The 18,249-nt window shown below is 34.9% G+C and overlaps 1 protein-coding gene across 1 annotated transcript in view; it reads left to right on the plus strand.

Moving 5' to 3' along the window:
* LOC111057944 overlaps positions 1–18,249 on the plus strand; it is a 49,650-nt gene that overhangs the window by 21,627 nt on the left and 9,774 nt on the right. Inside the window, exons 7-10 of the mRNA XM_039425302.1 lie at positions 2,973–3,125; positions 5,512–5,664; positions 9,338–9,466; positions 15,275–15,476. Of these exons, the coding sequence (XP_039281236.1) occupies positions 2,973–3,125; positions 5,512–5,664; positions 9,338–9,466; positions 15,275–15,476 (637 nt within the window). The remainder of the gene's footprint in view (positions 1–2,972; positions 3,126–5,511; positions 5,665–9,337; positions 9,467–15,274; positions 15,477–18,249) is intronic.

Below are 18,249 nucleotides of genomic sequence, written 5' to 3' on the forward strand. Positions count from 1 at the left end.
AATACCGTATGTATACGTCGACGCGAAATTCAAAAAGGAACATAAGCCTACCTTTAAATTTCATTAAAATCTATTGTTGCGTTTCGCTATAAATGCGGAACATAAATATGAACATGATATAAACAAATAAACATGAAGAGAATGCAAAACCTTCGACTTGAATCTTAAGGTGCGTACAGATATACGCGCCGCGAACATGAGCAATTCACTTTTAATCAGCTGACTATTCTGTATTTTTTACTTTTAATCACTTTTAATCAGCTGATGCCAGCTTTTTATATCTGTATCTTACCGTTTCTGTAAAATACAGATATAGTCAGCTGATTAAAAGTGAATTGCTCATGTTCGCGGCGCGTAAATCTGTACGCACCTTAAGACAGATATGACTTTCCATCCATAACAAGCTCAGGTGTTCAGTTAATCATTCATCTACAATCATAATATGAATGAAAATGTTGAAAATAGATATATCTGTACGCACCTTTAGACCTCACTTCGCTCGTCAATTAATACACCACATCTATCAATACACTTCAATTGAATGCAATATATATGGACATTTCATTCAAATTATTGTATCAAGTCTTCATAATGTTCAATTACAATGTCTAAATTGATACCGTATCGATTTGAATGACTCTAATTTTCGCAGATGCCTCAGAGAATCTGGCGTTCGCACTGTCCGATGAAGTGCGGGAATGCAGCACAAAGTTTTGGATATGACTGTACAACCTGCTGATGATTCGACAGAATGGACCAACGGCATTTACCATTCTTGACGACAACGACAAACTCAGTTATCAGGTCCGTCGTCAAATCAAATCAGTTCGATTAATTTAATCAGCTAAATCAATAATAAAATCTAATTATATAAATTGTTATGACGACAAAATTATGTCAAAGACATAAATTGTCATTGAAAATTACCTACTTCTTAGGCTGTGTTTACACCAATTATTGACCGAGCGAAGTGACGTCTAAGATTCAAGTTTTGCATTTCTCTTTATGTTTATATGTCTATATGTTTCGGATTTGCAGCAAAACGCGACATAGATTTTCATGAAATTTTACATAGTATGTTCCTTTTTGAATTTCGCGTCGACGTATGTATAGGTTTTTTGAAATTTTGCATTTTAAGGATAATGAAAAAGAAAATGAGTCTCCTTCTAAAGCCAATATTACCATAAAATCAACTGTAGAATTATTTATCATAAATCAGCTGTCGAGTGTATTATTAATCGCATGCGTCATTGCATGCAATTAATTTCTCAATGTAACTTGGTAAAAACCAGTGTTGTGTTGACTATTATTGCATGCCTCATCGCATGCAATTTTTTGCACTATTGATTACATGCAATAACGCATGCAATTAATCTAGAATAACATAGTATTGTCTCTCGACCTTTCTCTGCTTTCAACTCGGGCAGACCTCTTGCCCGTATGTCTTGTAGAGATTGGCTTTTGATGTTAGCATTTCTGATACACCAACCCCAACAGCCATTAGCCGTTTTTCATACCGATATCTCGCCGACACGACATACGACAGGATTCACTCTGATGGACAGAATAAGGGTAGGCTGTGGTTTATAACTGGCGAGGTCTACTGTTTACAGAACTACTAGTTAACAAAAATGTTAATATATGAATCCTTATAGATTATATTAGATTGAACGGAACTTGACAAACATATGTTCATCATGTGTATGATCAGTCATGTAGATATTATAGATCTATATCTATAAGGATTGAGTTATTAATATTTTGTTGATAACTTTGGTGTAAACGCAGCTTTATTTCAACTTTATACAACCACACAGAAAATTTCAGTCGTTCAGTCCAATGCATTCAATTTACGATCACTTATGGAGAGGTTCACGTTATAATGGCAGTGGAAAGAGATAGGAGAACAGCGGTGCCTATGCTCTGCCTTGCCACTGCCTTTTTTAGAGGATTGCTGATATCAGTAAATCTGATGTAATATTAACTGTTCATTATTGTTTAAAATGTTAAATTATGTTTTAATCATCAGATTAAAAAAGAAAAATGTAAAAAAAATTTTTTCTATCAATAACTGCAAACTCCAAACTGGCCTCAGCTGCTTATGGAAAGACAAAGTTAGTAGAAGTTAGTAGACAACTGTCTACTAACGTTGATGGAAAGATACATTTTCAAGATGCTCGATGTTTTTAAACGGGTAGTATTATAGTCCACTAAACAGCTGATTTATGATGAATAATATTCTATAGCCTGATTTTTACGGTAATATTAGCGTTCATAGGAGACTCCTTTTCCTTTTGTATTATCCTTAAAATGCAAAATTTCAAAATACCGTATGTATACGTCGACGCGAAATTCAAAAAGGAACATAGCCTACCTGTTAAATTTCATGAAAATCTATTGTTGCGTTTCGCTATAAATGCGGAACATAAATATAAACAAATAAACATGAAGAGAAATGCAAAACCGTCGACTTGAATCTTAAGGTGCGTACAGATATACGCGCCGCGAACATGAGCAATTCACTTTTAATCAGCTGACTATATCTGTATTTTTACTTTTAATCACTTTTAATCAGCTGATGCCAAGCTTTTTATATCTTCTCTTACCGTTTCTGTAAAAATACAGATATAGTCAGCTGATTAAAAGTGAATTGCTCATGTTCGCGGCGCGTAAATCTGTACGCACCTTAAGACAGATATGACTTTCCATCCATAACAAGCTCAGGTGTTCAGTTAATCATTCATCATACAATCATAATATGAATGAAAATGTTGAAAAATAGAATATATCTGTACGCACCTTTAGACCTCACTTCGCTCGGTCAATTAATACACCACATCTATACAATACACTTCAATTTGAATGCAATTATATGGACATTTCATTCAAATGATTGTATCAAGTCTTCATAATGTTCAATTACAATGTCTAAATTGATACCGTATCGATTTGAATGACTCTAATTTTCGCAGATGCCTCAGAGAATCTGGCGTTCGCACTGTCCGATTGAAGTGCGGGAAATGCAGCACAAAGTTTTGGATATGACTGTACACCTGCTGATGATTCGACAGAATGGACCAACGGCATTCACCATTCTTGACGACAACGACAAACTCAGTTATCAGGTCCGTCGTCAAATCAAATCAGTTCGATTAAATTTAATCAGCTAAATCAATAATAAAATCTAATTATATAAATTGTTAATGACGACAAAATTATGTCAAAAGACATAAATTGTCATTGAAAATTACCTACTTCTTAGGCTGTGTTTACACCAAAGTTATTGACCGAGCGAAGTGACGTCTAAGATTCAAGTCGACGGTTTTGCATTTCTCTTTATGTTTATATGTCTATATGTTTCGGATTTGCAGCAAAACGCGACAATAGATTTTCATGAAATTTTACATAGGTATGTTCCTTTTTGAATTTCGCGTCGACGTATGTATAAGGTTTTTTGAAATTTTGCATTTTAAGGATAATGAAAAGGAAAAGGAGTCTCCTTCTAAAGCCAATATTACCATAAAAATCAGACTGTAGAATTATTTATCATCAATCAGCTGTCGAGTGTATTATTAATCGCATGCGTCATTGCATGCAATTAATTTCTCAATGTAACTTGGTAAAAACCAGGTGTTGTGTTGACTATTAATTGCATGCCTCATCGCATGCAATTTTTTGCACTATTGATTACATGCAATAACGCATGCAATTAATACTAGAATAACATAGTATTGTCTCTCGACCTTTCTCTGCTTTCAACTCGGGCAGACCTCTTGCCCGTATGTCTTGTAGAAGATTGGCTTTTGATGTTAGCATTTCTGATACACCAACCCCAACAGCCATTAGCCGTTTTCATACCGATATCTCGCCGACACGACATACAGACAGGATTCACTCTGATGGACAGAATAAGGGTAGGCTGTGGTTTATAACTGGGCGAGGTCTACTGTTTACAGAACTACTAGTTAACAAAATGTTAATATATGAATCCTTATAGATTATATTAGATTGAACGGAACTTGACAACACATATGTTCATCATGTGTATGATCAGTCATGTTAGATATTATAGAATCTATATCTATAAGGATTGAGTTATTAATATTTTGTTGATAACTTTGGTGTAAACGCAGCTTTATTTCAACTTTATACAACCACACAGAAAATTTCAGTCGTTCAGTCCAATGCATTCAATTTACGATCACTTATGGAGAGGTTCACGTTATAATGGCAGTGGAAAGAGATAGGAGACAGCGGTGCCTATGCTCTGCCTTGCCACTGCCTTTTCTTAGAGGATTGCTGATATCAGTAAATCTGATGTAATATTAACTGTTCATTATTGTTTAAAATGTTAAATTATGTTTTATTCGTCAAGATAATATATTTTCCAATGATCAATAATGAATTTTTGTCGTGTTGGCGAAAATAAGTGTGTTGAAATTAACAAAATAAACTACCATAATGCTGATTTCCTACAAACTTCATTTTTCACTTTTCATGATTTTAGAAATCAATTTCTTTTAAATGCAATTTTAATCATCAGATTAAAAAAGAAAAATGTAAAAAAAATTTTTTCTATCAATAACTGCAAACTCCAAACTGGCCTCAGCTGCTTATGGAAAGACAAAGTTAGTAGAAGTTAGTAGACAACTGTCTACTAACGTTGATGGAAAGATACATTTTCAAGATGCTCGATGTTTTTAAACGGGTAGTATTATAGTCCACTAAACAGCTGATTTATGATGAATAATTCTAAAGTCTGGATTTTTACGGTAATATTAGCGTTCAAAGGAGACTCCTTTTCCTTTTGTATTATCCTTAAAATGCAAAATTTCAAAATACCGTATGTATACGTCGACGCGAAATTCAAAAAGGAACATAGCCTACCTGTTAAATTTCATTAAAATCTATTGTTGCGTTTCGCTATAAATGCGGAACATAAATATGAACATGAATATAAACAAATAAACATGAAGAGAAATGCAAAACCTTCGACTTGAATCTTAAGGTGCGTACAGATATACGCGCCGCGAACATGAGCAATTCACTTTTAATCAGCTGACTATATCTGTATTTTTACTTTTAATCACTTTTAATCAGCTGATGCCAAGCTTTTTATATCTGTATCTTACCGTTTCTGTAAAAATACAGATATAGTCAGCTGATTAAAAGTGAATTGCTCATGTTCGCGGCGCGTAAATCTGTACGCACCTTAAGACAGATATGACTTTCCATCCATAACAAGCTCAGGTGTTCAGTTAATCATTCATCATACAATCATTTTTCAATCATAATATGAATGAAAATGTTGAAAAATAGAATATATCTGTACGCACCTTTAGACCTCACTTCGCTCGGTCAATTAATACACCACATCTATACAATACACTTCAATTTGAATGCAATTATATATGGACATTTCATTCAAATTATTGTATCAAGTCTTCATAATGTTCAATTACAATGTCTAAATTGATACCGTATCGATTTGAATGACTCTAATTTTCGCAGATGCCTCAGAGAATCTGGCGTTCGCACTGTCCGATTGAAGTGCGGGAAATGCAGCACAAAGTTTTGGATATGACTGTACACCTGCTGATGATTCGACAGAATGGACCAACGGCATTCACCATTCTTGACGACAACGACAAACTCAGTTATCAGGTCCGACTTCAAATCAAATCAGTTCGATTAAATTTAATCAGCTAAATCAATAATAAAATCTAATTATATAAATTGTTAATGACGACATAATTATGTCAAAAGACATAGATTGTCATTGAAAATTACCAACTTCTTAGGCTGTGTTTACACCAAAGTTATTGACCGAGCGAAGTGACGTCTAAGATTCAAGTCGACGGTTTTGCATTTCTCTTTATGTTTATATGTCTATATGTTTCGGATTTGCAGCAAAACGCGACAATAGATTTTCATGAAATTTTACATAGGTATGTTCCTTTTTGAATTTCGCGTCGACGTATGTATAAGTTTTTTGAAATTTTGCATTTTAAGGATAATGAAAAAGGAAAATGAGTCTCCTTCTAAAGCCAATATTACCATAAAAATCAGACTGTAGAATTATTTATCATCAATCAGCTGTCGAGTGTATTATTAATCGCATGCGTCATTGCATGCAATTAATTTCTCAATGTAACTTGGTAAAAACCAGGTGTTGTGTTGACTATTAATTGCATGCCTCATCGCATGCAATTTTTATGCACAATTAAATGCACTATTGATTACATGCAATAACGCATGCAATTAATACTAGAATAACATAGTATTGTCTCTCGACCTTTCTCTGCTTTCAACTCGGGCAGACCTCTTGCCCGTATGTCTTGTAGAAGATTGGCTTTTGATGTTAGCATTTCTGATACACCAACCCCAACAGCCATTAGCCGTTTTCATACCGATATCTCGCCGACACGACATACAGACAGGATTCACTCTGATGGACAGAATAAGGGTAGGCTGTGGTTTATAACTGGGCGAGGTCTACTGTTTACAGAACTACTAGTTAACAAAATGTTAATATATGAATCCTTATAGATTATATTAGATTGAACGGAACTTGACAAACACATATGTTCATCATGTGTATGATCAGTCATGTTAGATATTATAGAATCTATATCTATAAGGATTGAGTTATTAATATTTTGTTGATAACTTTGGTGTAAACGCAGCTTTATTTCAACTTTATACAACCACACAGAAAATTTCAGTCGTTCAGTCCAATGCATTCAAATTTACGATCACTTATGGAGAGGTTCACGTTATAATGGCAGTGGAAAGAGATAGGAGAACAGCGGTGCCTATGCTCTGCCTTGCCACTGCCTTTTCTTAGAGGATTGCTGATATCAGTAAATCTGATGTAATATTAACTGTTCATTATTGTTTAAAATGTTAAATTATGTTTTATTCGTCAAGATAATATATTTTCCAATGATCAAATAATGAATTTTTATCATTTTTGAGATCAAATATACACAATTGAATCGGAAATACCTAACTGCCACTAACGTTCAGATTATCGACTATGGTTGAAAATTTAATGTCTGGTGAAACTTTGGCTGGCCAAAGTGACAAATTATTCTATGGTGAGATTCATTTTACCTGTTAACATTGTTTGAATTGAAAAAGTTGATCTTATTTATGAGACATTGGACAGTTTGAAGTAAATCTCACTCTACTACTACTAGTAGTTCTGTGAACAGTAGACCTCACGCAGTTTTCTTATCCACAAGTACCTGATGTCACCTGTTTTAGTTGATTCAGTTGAATCATAATTTACTCTTAGAAACTTTTATTTGTTTTATCCAAGATCAAAAACTCACTTATGTTAATAAACTCAGTTCACGTTTGAATTTGTATCCCATACGAGAACTTATCCAGTTCCGTAATAATCTTTCCATCTGATAAAAATATTTCTCAACTATTTTAAAATTAATTTTTTTCAATCAAGAATATTATAATTTCTTCAGCATTATTTAGTTTTATTCAATCATTTTTTATTTTTTTAAATCAACTATTAAATTTGTTTTTCAAATGTGAAAATATTGATACTAATGGGCACGCATAATAAAAAATATTGAAACCCTACCTTATAGAAATAGACACGGCCAGAGATCTGTGTAATGCATGCAATGAATTATCCCCTTGTCAGCTGATTGATTATGAATAATTGTATAGTCTGATTGATCCTGTCTTCAAAGTAGATGATATATATATAGTAATATTGGAGTATGGAGGAATTCCTTTCCTTTTCATATTATCCTAAAGGCTGTACAAAGGCTAAAAATATACTTTCTACTCGTGATATTTTTCAAAGTTTTTCAATTTTTATATCTTCAAGCTATCAAAATGAAAAATTTTTCAGGAAAACATTTTTTTCCGATCACTACTTTTTGTGATATGATCGCCTGAAGTTTGAACTTTTGGGACAGAACATTTCGAATTCGGTAAGATATAAATCCATGAGATTTAGAGGATGGATTCTTCATTGTATTGTTGATCTAGTAAAACAAAAATTTGTTGAAAATATCGATTTTTGAAAAAGTTATTCGATTTACCAAAAATAGCCAAAAATAACTCAACTAAAAGTTATTTTTGGTTATTTTTAGTAAATTGGATAACTATCTTAAAAATTCATATTATCAGAAAATTTTTGTTTTAAGAGATCAACAATACCATGAAGAATCTATCCTCCAAATCTCATGGATTTATCTCTTACTGAATTTGAAATGTTCTGTCCCAAAAATTAAAAATCTAGGCGCTCATATCTCAAAAAGTAATGATCAGAAAAAAAAATGTTTTCCTGAGAAAACTTTTTCATTTTAATAGCTTGATGATATACAAATCAAAAAACTTTGAAAAATATCATGAGTAGAAAGTTTATTTTTTGCCTTTGCACAGCCTTTTAAAATGCAAAATTTCAAAAAACCTTGTGTATACATCAAAGCACAGTGGAAAAAGGAATATTCCTGCCAAATCTCATCGAATTCTATCAACGCGTTTGGCCGTAATCTCGCTACATACAGACAGACAAAAGAAAATCCGAGTTAAAACATAGACCTCACTACATTCGGTCAAAAATGTGTATGTATAACATAAGTTGAGACTTGGGAGAAAATATTTTTGTTCCCAAATTTCAATCTTTTCAAGTTCATAATCCAGAATGTATTCAAATTGACAACTTTGCATCGACTTGTTGTAGAATTAATACTCGTACATCCTGTCATATGAGCTTGAATGGAATGATTGAGATTCCGCACAATTTGGTAACACGAAAAAATTTCTTCAAGTCTCAACTTATTTCATACAAACTATGGATGCTTGAGTCGTCCGTTTGTATGTTCGACGGTTACTTTCTATTAAAAATAAGTCTCAACTTAATATTATTATCAAACGAAAATCCCAATTAAATACTGTAAATCACCCCGAAGACTTCTGCTACTGCAAATATTGACAACAGGGTAAACAGCAAGATGGAAATTCGATGAGCGCTACTATACAAAAATTATTTGTCAGCCCGGGAATCGAACCCAGTACTTCCTAATTGCCTGTCAGGAATGCTTACCCTTACACCAAACTGACAATCTCTGGATTGCAGCGCTCATTTTATACGAAGCCATAGCGGCCAGCCAGCCTACAGATGGAAATAAAGTTGAATTTGTTTAAATGCTAATTAATAAATAATAATTATTAAACGAAAATCCCATTAAAATACTGTTTTATACCGGCTATAAACTCATGCAATTTATAGGATAGAGATTGATAATCTTCAACTGCACAGATGTACCTCGGTGATCCAAATTAATCATTTTGACCTGTTCAGGTGTACCTCGGAGATCCACACAAATGTTCGTGCAAATACTTCCAAAGAATAAACGAATTGTGTAGTCACATTTGCTGGGTGCTGTTGAAAAAAATGCAGTTAGACCCCAAGGACCCTTTATCGTTTCAGGTGAGAAAATGTGCTATTTTGAATCTTAATAGTCTATTGAGAAAGCAAACGAGACTTATTGATCCAATTAATTGATTCAATTAAGTTTGAGCTGAGATTTGGTTTTGAAACTGGCACTTCCTAAACGACCCCTTAAAGTGCGAACAGAACGAACGCGGTGAAGATCGATGCCACTAAACAGCTGTACAATGATAGACAAATTTGGAGAAGTTGATATAGATGTGACAGATCTAGATTTCAAGATCGATAGCAAGATTAAATCTGAATATCGACCTGACCGTTCTGTTTCCACCCTAATGTCCGGTTTCACCAAGCTCGGTAAAATCGCCTACAATTCCCAACGAGTGCACTGAAACGTAGACTATGATTTCCATAGTTAAGGCTGTGCAAAGGCTAAAAATAAACTTTCTACTGGTGATATTTTTCAAAGTTTTTAGATTTTTATACTATCAAGCTATCAAAATGAAAAAGTTTTCTCATGGAAACATTTCTTCCAATCATTATTTTTTAAGATATGAGCGCCTAAAGTTTTAATTTTTGGGACAGAACATTCAAAATTCGGTAAGAGATAAATCCATGAGATCTATAGGATAGAATCTTCGTGGTATTGTTGATCTATTAAAACAAAAATTTTCTGAGAATATCAATTTTTCAATTTACTAAAAATAGCTTCTAGTTGAGTTATTTTTGGTAAATTGAATAACTTTCTTAAAAATTGATCAGAAAAATTTTGATTTGACTAGATTGACAATGCAATGAAGAATCTATCCCTTGACTCTCATCATAGAGAAACAATAGCATAAGTAGATATCCCATTGTATAGGGCGTTTATGTCGAAACATTTACTGTTATCCCAAGCCGATAGTTCACATAGTTCTTTCCTATGCAGCTGTGTGACGCTGGTAGTCTCTCAAATTGTGCCGTTCATACACTATCACCCCAACAAAACAGTAAAAAATTGACAATAATCGACAGTAATCGGCTTGAGATAACAGTAAAAGTTGCGACATAAATTCCCTATACCATGGGATATCTACTCACGCTATTGTTTCTCTATGGTCTCATGGATTCATCTCTTACCGAATTTGAAATGTTCTGTCCCAAAAATTCAAACTTTTTGCGCTCATATCACAAAAATTAATGGTTGAAAATAAAATGTTATTCTGAGAAAACTTTTTCATTTTGATAGCTTGATGATATACAAATCGAAAAACTTTGAAAAATATCACCAGTAGAAAGTTCATTTTTAGCCTTTGCACAGCCTTAAGCACAGACTTACGCGTTGAGCAACAAAGGCGCGTTTTTCGAACAAGGATTCGCCAATAGTAAGGTACACGTTATAATGACAGTGTTTGATTAGCAATGGTATTACTATCCTTATCTATCATTCAACAAACTCTTTCTCACTTTTCTATGTTGCCAGATCGTCTTTTAACAATGTGGAATTATTAATTAATTAACAAAATATTTCATCTTAACTATGAAAACTCATTATGAAATTATTGAAAAATATAATTTCTTGCTTAATAAGAAATAATTGATTATTTTAAACGAGAAATAGTCACAGTCAATATTACATCAACAAACCTGTATCAGCTACCGTCTATAGAAGACCTAACCTAAGAGGCAGAGGATCGGCAACGTTGTTCTCCTATCTTTCTCCACTGCCATTATAACGTGGACCCCACTATAGTACCTCCGGTGATCGAGATCAGAGAGCGAGCTTGTTACATGTGTCGGCGAGTTGAATTTGATTCGAAAAGAATCTCAAAAAACTTATAGAATGATTCGTACAACAGTAAAAAAATGCATTGAATGAGGAATTACAAGATGATGATTTAAATCAGAAAACGATAAGCCGATGAGTGTGCAAATGAATGAGTGACACAAGTAGTAAAATTTTATAGGTGAATGAATGAGTAAATGAATCAACGAGAAAAGTTGTAGTAGCGCAACGAAGGTCACCAACTTTCCAACAACACACAACTCCTACTTAAGTTGTCGTCAAGGGTTTAAAAGAGCGTTGAAAGGGCGGGAAAGGTAAGTACTTCTCTCACCCTCTCCCCTCCTCCTACCTTTTCCCTTTCTCTTCACCCCAGAAAAGGAGGCGCAGTGCACTGCTGATCTAAGCAAAGAGTAGCAAACTTTTAATAAGTGGCAACAGACAGTTTCCCACCTCTCCGCCTCGTGTGTCTCATCCCTTAATCCCCCTCTACCAAAGAACAACCCCTAACCTTAAGATCCCTTCAACCTCTCCCTACCACCCTCACCCGAAGTTAAGGGATCTCTCCGGACGTCTTTAGGGACAAGGCAGCAACCCAGATATAAGTAGAACAACACGCCTGTCTAGTGACACAGTCATTTCTCACCAATAGTCGCTTTGTCTCTGTCTCCTCCTCCTCCTTCTCCACCTTTTTGTTTTCTTGGAAGAGTGCAAGTAAGTGAGTGAGAGAGTGATGGGGTGAAAGAAAGAGTGAGAGAGTAAGTCACCACCACCTGTTGCTGATTCTTAATCAGGGGATCTCTATCAAAGCGTGGTGGTTAAAGTGGTAAGCCTTAACTTTTACTCAAGAATTTCTGTGTTACTGTGTTGTTCGGATTTCTTACTCACGTTCTTCTTCATCTTCTCGTTCATTCCCAGTTTTCTTCTTTCCCAGACTTTCGGTGGATTTGACTTCATCTCTCATCAGCTAGCTTCTTTATCTTCAACACCTTATTTGTAGTCTATATTATTTGTGTGTTTGAACGGGGACGCGACAGTCGAGATCGACGACATTCGAGGCCTACGACCGTAGAGGACTGTTTTACAGTCCTCTACGGTCGTAGGCCTCGACTGTCGGTAGTGTACGAAAATTAGAGTGGCCTCAACTGTCGCCTAACGCAGGCAACATTTGAGGCCACTTTTTTAGGAGTCCTCTCCCGTCGTAGGTCTCGACTGTCGGGGCTGTACAAAAATTAGAGTGGCCTCAACTGTCGCCTAACGCAGGCAACATTTGAGGCCTCTTTTTCAGGAGTCCTCTACCGTCGCTGGCCTCGAATGTCGCTGGTCTCGACTGTCGGGCCTGTACAAAAATTAGAGACTCGCTTGCAGCAAGAAAATGTAAAATGTGAATGTGTGAAATTGATAAAAGTTATTGATTTGTAGAATAATTTCCTACATCTATCATGAACTGAGAATTTGACATCAAAGTATCAAAAAGGTATTTACGAGTTTGAAAATTTCGTTTTTCATGATGAAGCAACTAAGGTTTATTTACAGTTGTAAAGTTGCAATACTTATTCATAATATGGAAGGAATAATGGGATATTATTCAATTGCTGGTAAATCCATACAAATTAAATGATAATATTCTTTTGGTGCTGTCTACCATTCTGGAGAGCCTAGCGCAGGCGACAGTTGAGGCCTCTTTTTCAGGAATCCTCTACGGTCGCAGGTCTCGACTGTCGGGAGTGTACAGTGATTAGAGAGGCCTCAACTGTCGCCTAACGCAGGCGAGATTTGAGGCTTCTTTTTCAGGAGTCCTCTACGGTCGCAGGTCTCGACTGTCGGGAGTGTACAGAAATTAGAGAGGCCTCAACTGTCGCCTAACGCAGGCGACATTTGAGGCCTCTTTTTCAGGAGTCCTCTAACGTCTCTGGCCTCGAATGTCGCCGGTCTCTACCGTCGCTGGTCTCGACTGTCGCAGGACTCTTCTGTCTAGCCTCGTTTGACATCGACCCGTTTGAACTATTTTCTATACTCCTTCTTCTTCTTTTAGTTACTTTCTCCAACTAGACATGACTTTCTGTCTTCTTTCCCGTACTTTTCGGTGGATTTGGTTTCATCTCTCATCAGCTAGCTTCTTTATCTTCAACACCTTTTTCGTAGTCTACTTTCGTGTATTTTACTTTCAACTTTTCTCTATACTGCTTCTTCTTCTTTTAGTTACTTTCCCCAACTTGACATGACTTTTTGAAGTACTGAGGTTCATCATAGATATCCATCCCATGGTATAGGGCGTTTATGTTTCAATTTTCAATGTTGCCGATAGTCCTAGTAGATCTTTTCTGTGAATCTATGTGACGCTGGTAGACTCTCATACTGTGCCATTCTCACACTCTCACAATAATAAACAGTAGTCGACAGTAATCGGCTTGAGTTAACCAAAAATTGGCTTGATATTTGGAATATAAACGATCTATACCATAGGATATCTTCTTATTCTATCTTTTCTCTGTGGTCTCATTCTCTAGTCCCTCCACCGACTTCATCCACCTGCCTGCCTGCTCTTTCTTCTTCTTCTCTTGTTTATTTCTCCTTCTTTCTTTTCATGTTTTCTCTAGTATATTTATTTATTTTTTGAACATTTTGGCGACTTCTCCTCTTATCAGTTAGTTTCTTCATCTTTGACTCCTTCTTCGTAGTCCACGCTCTTTGCTTCTTCTACTCCCATATATTTTCTCAATATTGTTTTTCATCTTCTATGGCTATTATCAAACATCTTATACCAACTATAACCCTAAGATCCGACACGAACAATTTCGATCAAATGCAATTCAAGATGGCGGCTAAAATTGCAAAAATTTTGTCAAAAACAGGGTTTTTAGCGATTTAATCGAAAACGGCTCCAACGATTCCGATCAAATTTATACCTAAAATTGTCCTTGAGAAGCTCTATCAACTGCCACAAGTCCCATATCTGTAAAAATTTCAGGAGCTCCGCCCAATCTATCCAAAGATGGATTTTAGATTCTCAATTATCAGGTTTCAGATACAATTTAAACAAAAAAATTCGAGTGGAAAAGATCGAGCATGAGAATCTCTACAATTAATGTTCAGTAACATTTTCATATAAAATTAAAAATAAGCTCGAAATTCGAGAAAATGTTATTATTTCAATTGCAAACTGTTGGCAACTGTTGATTCTATTAAATCATTCACTATGAAGAGATCGCAGACCTCGTGTGTCTCCAGCGTTATAGTCCTGTCACCAGCTGGCTTAGATCTTTGAATAGTAGACTTGAGATGCGCGGGAACACTAGCGTCAGGTGATAAATTTTCATAACGGCAAGGTAAGTTGTGTGAGTGTCCCACACCAGATTTATTTTGAATCGACGCGGTGCAAAAGTGTGATTACTGACTTCTAATAACATCCCATCGTAAATGTATTTGAATTTATTCTAATCTGCATAAAGCACTCAACCAATCAATTCAATTTTGAACAGCAACACGAACTACATATATGCCCGGTTGCACAAAAGTCTGTTAAACCGTGATCAACTTTCAGGCTAGTGCCGGTTGCACGAAAGCCCGGTTAAATTTTAATCGTGATTGATTCCACGAGAACCAATCAGAGAAGCCGTTTTTTCAAAAAGACTCCACTGATTGGTTCTCTTGAAATTAATCACGGTTATAATTTTACTAGCTTTTGTGCAACCGGGTCCAAGTGATAATAATTAGAGACGTCTTTCGCTTCTCTGATTGGTTCACGTGGCATTCAACCGTCATCCAATCACTGTAAAAATTTAACATACTTTTGTGCAACTGGGGCTGCAAGTTACGTTCCAATATAATATTTTAACGAGAGTAGCCTATTATATACAGAATTTTGCTTTTTTTACTTCCATATTTCCTCTATTGTCCTTCAACTTCTATTGGTCACCTTCATTCTACTCTAGGATTTTATTTGTAATCATAAGTAGCCTATTGCATGCATAGTTACGCTTCTTCTACTCCATATCTTCTGTAATGTCTTTCATCTTCTATTGTTTACAAACAGTAATATTCATTAATTTTCTAAAATCAACAATGTTTCGTGTTGATTACAGTTAGGCATGCTACCACGCGAGATAACCGACTGTCTGCAGCCTCAGTTTATCGCTCGGCCAAAGCCGAAAAGAATTGACTTCCGTAAATTTTTGAACAAGGACGAAAGAAAATTGCCTTTTGTGAAACGGAGGGCCCTCCGGTCCGGCGATACCTGTCCTGTTTGCCTGGAGGCATTTGAGGAGGACGACAAACAGCACAATAGTATGTATAACATCTCATTTAAGATTCGAATTCAAATTGTTCAATCGTATGTGCAAGAACAAAATTCAAATTCAAATGAGTTTTATTTGTTATCAGGGTCATGCCTTATACAAACAGACTTGCACTATTTTTAACAAGCAAAACAAAAACAATATAACAGAATAATGGTAAAGATTACTGACCAACATAATAAATCATTCTATAACAGAGCTACAATAACAACATAGAAAACAATGAAAATTACTAATAAACTTCAAAAATTATTCTATAAAAATTAATAATAAACCTTATACAATATTCTATCTCAAATTTTAACCGAGCAAGCACAAATTTTAAATTTTTGACATAAACCCCAACAATTAGTGGTTTATCACATAACATCAATCATAGCACACTAAGGGGTACCCTCTTTTCTCCAGTGACTCAGTAATGTAGGAGTACAAACTAAATATTTTAATCATTGTAAAGTTCGACAGTAGAACTAAAATTTTATCCCTATCATTAACTATATTGAACAAAAAATTGAATATATACTTCTTTCTTATTTCCTCATACACTGGGCGATGGATTAGAAAATGTTCTAGAATCTCATTCCCTGAGCTGCAAGAAGGGCAGATTTTGTGATCAATAATATATATTTCTTTCATTCAAGGTTAATCAAAATACCAAGTACTGAGGGAATTCTATGCTGAGTTGAGCATCTCGCAATTTTTATTGGCATTTTGACTGTTAATAACTCTGACTCATTTTAAAAATCTTATAGTCCTACAAAAATCAATTATTAGAATAATGTTTGGAGCTAATAGACGAACGCATACTTTTCCAATATTCAGGTTTTTTGGAATTCTACCTTTCAGATACATGTATGTACTGAAAGTTTTATCTTTGTTTTATAAAATGAGTGGGGATAGGAATCAAATGGGGAATCTTGAACAAAATCAGCAGATAACTAGGCAAACTACAAGGATGCTAATCAGACTCCACAAACCAAACAGCACTACCTTCCAGAGATGCTTTTTATTCCTTGGACCTGAATTCTTTAATATTCTCCCAGATGAGATTAGAAAGCTACAGAATCTCAAGAAATTCCTAAAACAAACGAAGAGTTGCCTATGGCTTCATTCACCATTAGAAGTAGAAGAATTATTCAAAGTAGTAAGCTGAGAAACACATGGTGCTAATATCTAATCCATTATTGAATATGAATTTCAGTGTAGTATGGTCTTTTTACTGTAGTTACTTCTGTATCCTTTAAAGTTTAACCTTTGCTTTGAGCTTTGATCTGCAAACATTGTTTTATTTGTCACTGTTATGTCTCATCTTTTATTTTTCATTTTCTTCCCTCTCTTGTCATGAATTATGTTGAAAAAAAATTATACTGGTGATTCTTCCTCCCATTTTTTTCGCAGTTTGAACTACATTTCATAATATAAGTATATATAAAGAGAGGAAATGCTACAATCAATCAATAAAATTACTTGTTGATGGTGATTGAATGTGTGTGTGTGTGTGTGTGTAGGCTTTTTTCTCCTCCTATATCAGATTTAACCTCAACTCCTGCTCACGGACAAGTGCTTCTTGAAGCACTTTGTGAGCAGTTATTGTTCACATTAATATTATATTATATATTATTATATTATATACTATTACTTACAATCTATTATTAAATTTTAGATGGATTATTGTTGTATTTGTCAAGCTAGACTCTATTTGGTTTCTGTATATGTATTTATGAGTGTGAATAAATTTGAATTTGAAAAAATTTGACAAGTCTGAGTTTGGGTTTATTCTCCAGTGTCTACTGCATGGCTGAGAACTGTAAGCATACAGGACATCCAATGTCCTTGTGAAGTCCAAGTACCTTGCTATTATTTCGCTGTAATTATTTGAGATAGATACATTAGAAAACCCTTTATCCTCTAAATAGTGACCAAATCCTATGGCATCGAACCCATTCCTTAAACATGTTACCCGCAGTTGAATTCCTCAAAGCCCCACTTGAGTAGAAAACGGTAACACACGTATGGATATCTTGACTCTTGCATGCTCAAGACTCTCAACAACCACAATACTTTCATTTTGAGTGCAAGAACAAAATACGAGAAATATCCATAATAGTTAATTCGAATGTACAATGAAAGCTATTTATATTAGTGGACCCCCTGGGTTGGAGAACTCACTCAAGAACTATTGTATCTTAATCTTTGAAATCCGCAACTTTTAATTATACAGAGTTGATAAAAATCATGGAATCAGCTGAATATTTCTCTTACAAGAATAATTTGACAGCACAGTCTCATTGCATATCCTATTTGAGATGAAAAGTACTCTTCAAAAATTACTCTGTCGCTTCAACATCTTTGTCCCTCATATGAATCCAAATTCATTTTCTGAAAAGAGAGGGTGGTCATGTGATACATAATTTCGATACAGAGTTCCAAGAGAAATTAAAAAAAAAAAATACCAACTTTATAACACAAGATAACTTGTCAAAGATAAATTCAGTAATTTTCAACTCTTGATTATCATGTGAATAAGTACAAATATTATCTTGAAGAGCACTAGGCATACTTTTAGAAGTTGTGGGAATATGTCGTTCAACAAAATGGAGTCTATACAATGACGTAGAAGCATCAGCCAATGAGAGTACGTTGTGGGCGTGGACTGGTACCAGGCACTGAAGTGTACTCGCACGTGATTGGTCGACGATTTGTGACGCTGTAGATCCTCGGCTGACATTTTAAACTGATATCCATCCACAAATAGAATTGGA

Source organism: Nilaparvata lugens, chromosome 3 (assembly GCF_014356525.2).
Source record: "Nilaparvata lugens isolate BPH chromosome 3, ASM1435652v1, whole genome shotgun sequence".
Lineage (NCBI taxonomy): Eukaryota > Metazoa > Arthropoda > Insecta > Hemiptera > Delphacidae > Nilaparvata > Nilaparvata lugens.